The following is a 6,000-nucleotide window of genomic DNA, read 5'->3' as shown; positions in this document are numbered from 1 at the left end:
TCTTCCAGGCCTGCAAGTGTCACAATTGTGTCCTCTTCTCATGAGTATGGTGTCTGAGACGGGGAGGGGTCAGGCATCCTCTAAATGGGACTAACCTTTGCCCTGAAATCCTTTACTTCAGAGAACGCCTCAGGGCCTTGCCTGCTGTGAGTGCCTTGAAGAGGGAGCAGCGGGCACAGCCAAAGAGACACCTGGCTCAAGGACTGAGAAGGAGTATGGCTGCCCCTCCCAAATCTCCCATCCGTGTCAGGAATTTAACCATCAGAGCAGGAGTTCTCAGTGAGTGTTTCTGGCCAGGGAGGGAGCCAGAGTTTGGGTGGAGGAAGCATGAGTAGTTCTGTCACCAGTCCTGTCACAGAATTGCAGTGTGACCTGGGGCAAGTTGCTCCCTGGACCTTAGTTTGCCCAGGTGTAAAATGTCATCAGTGTTATCTACCAAGTGTTTGTAGGAAGGAGAGATCTGGGGGACAGGGGAATCAAAGAGCTCCATGGTGAGATGAGACCTGAGACTGGAGGTGGGGTGAAGTAGGGTGGGGTTGGGGGGAAAGACTCACCAAAGCTGTTCCTGGTCTTTTGCAGCTGGGAAGGAGAACAACATGCGGCAGTCCGAGACCCACATCTTCACAGCCCCCGAGGAGGTAAGGAGAGTCGGTGGCCGGCTGGGGAGGCTACCACCCAGCCACTGTCCAGACACCTTGCACTGTGTCCCAAAGACATGGGTTTCATCTCCAATCCTATCATCAGCTCACCATATGACCTTCAGAAAAATCACTTCTCCTCCCTGAGCCTCAATTTCCCCAGTTGCAAAATGAAAGGTAAGACTGCTTGGTCTTCAAGGTCTTTAGAGCACTGACATTCTAGGCTCCTATCCTCATCCCAAAAGATGTCCACACCTCCTCTCTCCACGGCCGGCCTGGTACCTGACTGCAACATGTGCTCTCTGCCCCTGCAGGGGAGCTCCCAAGGGGCTCTGCTGCTTGACCAGGCCCCAGAAACTTTGTCTCTGCCCTGTACTCCAGTGACCTTGGAGCAGCAACTGGTTTCTCCTTCTGGGGATCCCCACAGGGCCCCTGCCCTGCCCAGCATGTGAGTAGTGTGAGGACCATGGAGTAGGTTGTGTCTTGTGTGCCTAACCTTGTTCCTGATGCCATGGGAAATGGAGGAGGAGGAGGAGGAGGAGGAGGAGGAGGAGGAGGGAGAAGGAGGAGGAGGGAGAAGGAGGAGGAGGAGGGGGGAGGAGGAGGAGGGAGAAGGAGGAGGAGGAGGAGGGAGAAGGAGGAGGAGGAGGCAGGAGGAGGAGGGAGAAGGAGGAGGAGGAGGGAGGAGGAGAAGGAGGAGGAGGGAGGAGATGGAGGAGGAGGGAGGAGGAGGAGGGAGGAGGAGGAGGGAGAAGGAGGAGGAGGGAGGAGGAGGAGGGAGAAGGAGGAGGAGGAGGGAGGAGGAGGAGGGAGGAGGAGGAGGAAGAGGGAGGAGGAGGAGGAGGAGGGAGGAGGAGGAGGGAGAAGGAGGAGGAGGAGGGAGGAGGAGAAGGAGGAGGAGGGAGGAGAAGGAGGAGGAGGGAGGAGGAGGAGGGAGGAGGAGGAGGAGGGAGGGAGGAGGAGGAGGAGGAGAGCAAGGTAGCATCTAAGACTAACGGGCAAGGACAGGGCTCTCCTAGCTTTGCTATTTTCTATTTTTAAGACTTTGGACAAGTGACTTTATGTGTCTGAACCTCCATTTCCCTATGGATGTACTGAGGACAATATTCTATACCCATAGCATTGAAAAGAGAACTGGCACACGGCCTGCTACAGAGTAGGGCTTCAACAAATGGGGGTTGTTGTTTCACATGAAACAGGTGGATGGGATAGAAGTAGAAGGTCCTGCTGAAAAGTGGGGTCCGTGCTGACAAGGGCCACAGAGGCCCAGGGCAAAGCCTAGAGGCCATTAGAGAAAGGTTCTTGGAGGTGAGCCGTGTTTGTCCTTCAAGACCCATGAGGATTGGGCAATATGGAAGTGAGAACCGGTCCCTGAGCAGGGACAGTAATAACATCTCTCCAGGTGCTTTGCAAATTAAAACACAGACACCTGTAATTTCCCACGATATTTATCATTGCCCTGGGAGGAAAAAGCTGGTAGGAATAAGTGTCCCTGTAACGGAAAAGAGGTATGGGAAAGAAACCTGGACAAGCAGGAGAAGGGACTTGCCCCAGTCACAATGACCAATGGTCCAGCAGGCATTGGGATTCCCACATCCAGATATTGCAAAATCCTGCCCCTCTCTCTGTCTACCAGTAGGATGTGTCCGCCAGCGGATTTAATCCCCTGGCCTCTCCTTTCCTTGTTTCTAGATGCTCAACTCTGATCCTCCAGCCCTGTGCCACCCTTGACCCTCTTCTACTACAGCCACAGGTCCTGGGAAAGTAGTGGGGTCCAGAACCCTGGGAGGGGTGGAGCTTAGTGGATGGGAAGAGCAGAAGGCCTTGGTGGGGGTGGGGGAGGAGGTTGAGGGAACAGGGGGCTGAAGGGGCACTTGTCGCCTTGGGAAGAGGTGTCGTTTCCCAGTGCCTATTCTCTCACACCCTTTCCTTTGCAGGTCCCCAAAGTCTCTGACCAGGCTTTGGTTTCTGCCCACTCAGAGTGGCAGCGGAAGCTGGAGGCTGCTGAGGCTCTGCTGACTCTGAGAAACTCCGCCCAGGCCCCTCCTGACTCCGTCTCCCTGCACCAGCCCTGCAACCCACCAGGTAGCCTGCTCCCTGAAAGGAGAACACAGAGTGGGAATAGCTGGGGAATGGGGGTCGTCGTGGTAAGCAGGTTCTAACTGAAAAATCAGAGTCAGTAAGTTGAATCTCCTTGGGGCCAAGCACCCAAGCTCCTCAGGATGACTCCCGAGATGGTAGTTGAGGGCTGTTTAGTGAATCTTCAGTTTATTGAGCTTTGTGCACAACAGCAAGCGTCCAGTGCCCCGATGTCAAGAAAGAAGGCCTGAGGGTGGCATGCAGCATATCAAGTGGAAGAACCGGCTCCCTTGACTTTCATCCCAGGTTCTATGCTCAGCCCCCTGTGGCCTACTGTGGTCTGGGGAGGACATACAGAGATGATAAAGGGCTTGGTCTGGAAGGAGGTCTGGTCTCTGCCGTCCGGGAGCTTCCAGTCTCGACGTGGAGACTGGATGCCTTGGCGAGCTGTGTTTTGCGGCCAAATTTTAACGATGTGCCCAGAGAGGAGGAGCTGGAGGAGCTCCGAGGGGGGATAAAGAACTGGGGAGGCTGTGGGGGAAGGCTAGGCATTCCCAGATCAAAACGGTGGATGGAGCATGGTGTGTCAGTGAAGATACAACCCTGGAGGGAGTGCTAACAGAAAGGGATGGGGCTGGAGAGGGTACCAATCACAGAGGTCTGACAGGTCAGGCTTAGGAGGCTGGGCCAGCAACTCGGGGTAGTGAGGAGCCAGGGAACGTTTTCCGAGCTAGGGAGAACAATTTCAGAGACCCTGAGCTTAGCAAAAGGAGTTGTGGTGGCTTTGATGGAGGGATTGGGGGAGGCAAGATGGGAGATGGGGAAATCAGAGAGGAAGAGGTCTATGCAACAGTCCAGGTGACAAATCTTTGGTTGGGCGGGACATGTAAAAATCGTAGACCTGGAAGGGGATGTGGATGTGACCTGGCTCCGGCCCCCTCCTTTCTGTCCACAGCTCCTGCTGGAGATAAAGGATTCCAGCCTCCCAGCCCCTCTGTCTGCCCCAGGCCAGCCAGCTCCATCTCGCTGCCTATTGGACATGCGGGAGGCATCTCCCTCTTGAGCTAGGAACCCAGAGGAGGAGGCCTCAATAGAGCACTGCCTATTTGGTATCCAGTTTCTGAATGTGCGAAATGGTTAATGTTCAAAATGCTTAACATCTTTTTTCAGAGCCTTCAGGTGTTTTATAAGCTTTTTATTATATGGGGCGATTCCTTTGCTGAGGGTGGATATTCTTGTACTTCTATCCCTTACTCTTTTGGATGCTAGGCCCTTTATCTGTCTCACAAGGACAGGATTGTGCAATCTAAGTTGATCAGTCTCTCAGTGGGGTTCTGTGTGAGTTCATATGCCAGAGTTTTTATTCGTCTTGTGATTGCTGACATACCTGTGCACTTACGTGTGTACCCATGCATGTGGAAACATGAAGATGTTTTCACTTTGTGTCTAGGTTTATGTACGTGAACAAATAATAAAACCTTCTTGTTATAAGGCACTGTGATATACGGGTTGTTTGTTACCACAGTATAACCCAGACTATCCCGACTCTAACCAATTTGTTCAATTCATGTTTCAGAGTGAGAATCACCTTATCCAATAACTGGGATTTCTTAACATGCCTAGATAAGAAAATGGTAGAGGAAAAAGAGTCGGGTATTTATTCATTGAGCAGTTAAGTACCTACCCTCTGCCTGACACCGACTGTTTCCAGTTGTCCAGAGGGCCACGAGTGGCAATGCCCACAGGATCAAGCAGATCATGTAAATGAGCAGAGCAGGCCCGAGGGGCTCTGGCCAGACTGACAGTGCATGCTCTACCTAAGTGGGCAGCTGCTGCTTGGCCCTAGGCAATTGTTACCATGCAGGGATAGTGACTCAAAGTGGCCAAATTGACTGTTTTTTCAAGAGAAGGTGGAATTCTAGATTTCTGTATAAAATCGCTCAACTTGTAAACGTTGGCTCGGGTTTCTTCTTTAAGCCCTATATCTGGGCCAAACCAAACTTCCATGAAGGACAGTTTTGGCCAATGGGAATGCCAGTTTTATTCTAGTCAAAGGTGAATTTTACAGTGGGGGAAACTGAGGCCAATCAGGATAAGAAGAATCAAACAGGGGAAATGAATTAGACTCAGACCCTATTTTTGAAGGACCCATGAAATATGAGGAAGCATCACTACCTTTTATTTATTTATTCTGTGCTCACCGCACTAAGCACATACAGCCTCACGGTAACTTTGCAAGCCAAGCATTATTGTTGCCATTTTGCCTATGAGGAAACACGCTCAAAGAATGAAAGTGGCTTGCGAAAGTGGTTTTGGGGAAATTTTAAGCCAAAGGTCAGCAAACACTCCCTTGTCTTTACCAGACCCTAAATTAGCTAGTAATTCAATTTTTAATAAAGCACTGAATAAAAGGTTCAAAACTCAAAGCGACAAACATCAACCAGAGGGTTTTTCCAAAATAGTCCCTTTATTTCTTACTCAGGGTAACAATACGTAGTAATCGATCACATCTTTCTTACCTGCACTGGTTTCCCAGTCCTCTGCTGATATTCTAAACCAATGAAGACCTGGAGACCCCCCACCAGGCAGAGAGAAAGCTCAATTGGACACGCCTGGATATGGGCCCTTTTCCATGCTATTTTCTCCCTCCTTTCTTCCCTGCCAGTACTTCACCCAAGACGATTGATTGGGATGACATCCAGTTACAACCGATCTTTTCTTTTTTGAGACGCTGAGCAGTCAGTATTCTTATATTCTTGATCTGATGGCAGAGAAACAAACATGCAAAGCCACTCAGACTCAGAGCAAGACTGAAGTCCATCTCACACCTTCCTTCCTTCCCTGATTTGTTACTCAAACAAGTGATCCCAAATCCCCTCTATTCCCAGTGATGGATGGACAAGTCCGCATATTTCTGGAGGAATGAAGTGGTAGTACCTGGGAGAGGACTAAGATCCTGCTATGAAATTGTGTCCTAGGCACACCACAGTCCCACGGTTGAGTTGGGTAAAAGAGGAAGCATATTTTCGTTAAAGGATGTGGCATGAGAAGAGGGAGGAAAAACAGAAATAAAGTGATGGGCGTTGGGGGAAGGAGTGAGGCCCTTTTCCCTGTGCCCTTCGGTTTTCCTGGTCCCCCCTACCCCTCCACAACACACACAGTTTTTCGAAAGTCTCATAATGATGTAGTTTTTGCATCTTAGGACATCTTTGTGACTGTTAAATATCAAACCTTTTTCGTGTACTTCCCTTAGTTGTGTACTAGCCCAGTTCACACATTTAAA

At 50.7% G+C, this 6,000-nt stretch overlaps 1 protein-coding gene across 1 annotated transcript; it reads left to right on the top strand.

The window, feature by feature from the left end:
• Positions 1-118: 118 nt before the first annotated feature.
• Positions 119-4,212, top strand: LOC110567701 (doublesex- and mab-3-related transcription factor C1). Its single transcript, XM_021667871.2, has 6 exons — positions 119-279; positions 580-638; positions 953-1,086; positions 2,331-2,391; positions 2,576-2,723; positions 3,673-4,212. Exons 1-6 carry the CDS (start codon positions 216-218, stop codon positions 3,783-3,785), a joined length of 579 nt encoding a protein of 192 aa, XP_021523546.2. The 5' UTR covers positions 119-215; the 3' UTR covers positions 3,786-4,212.
• Positions 4,213-6,000: the final 1,788 nt, after the last annotated feature.

The sequence above is a fragment of the Aotus nancymaae genome, unplaced genomic scaffold (genome assembly GCF_030222135.1).
Source record: "Aotus nancymaae isolate 86718 unplaced genomic scaffold, 86718_ANA_hifiasm-v0.15.2.pri h1tg000004l, whole genome shotgun sequence".
NCBI lineage: Eukaryota > Metazoa > Chordata > Mammalia > Primates > Aotidae > Aotus > Aotus nancymaae.
Note: the sequence above shows the minus strand (reverse complement) of the source record. Positions and strands in the feature narration are given on the sequence as shown.

Coding starts and splice junctions, on each gene's coding strand:
- LOC110567701 (XM_021667871.2), top strand. CDS start 216: ATGGCTGCCCCTCCCAAATCTCCCATCCGTGTCAGGAATTTAACCATC. Junction 280..579: donor CATCAGAGCAGGAGTTCTCA/GTGAGTGTTTCT, acceptor GGTCTTTTGCAG/CTGGGAAGGAGAACAACATG. Junction 2,724..3,672: donor CCAGCCCTGCAACCCACCAG/GTAGCCTGCTCC, acceptor TTCTGTCCACAG/CTCCTGCTGGAGATAAAGGA.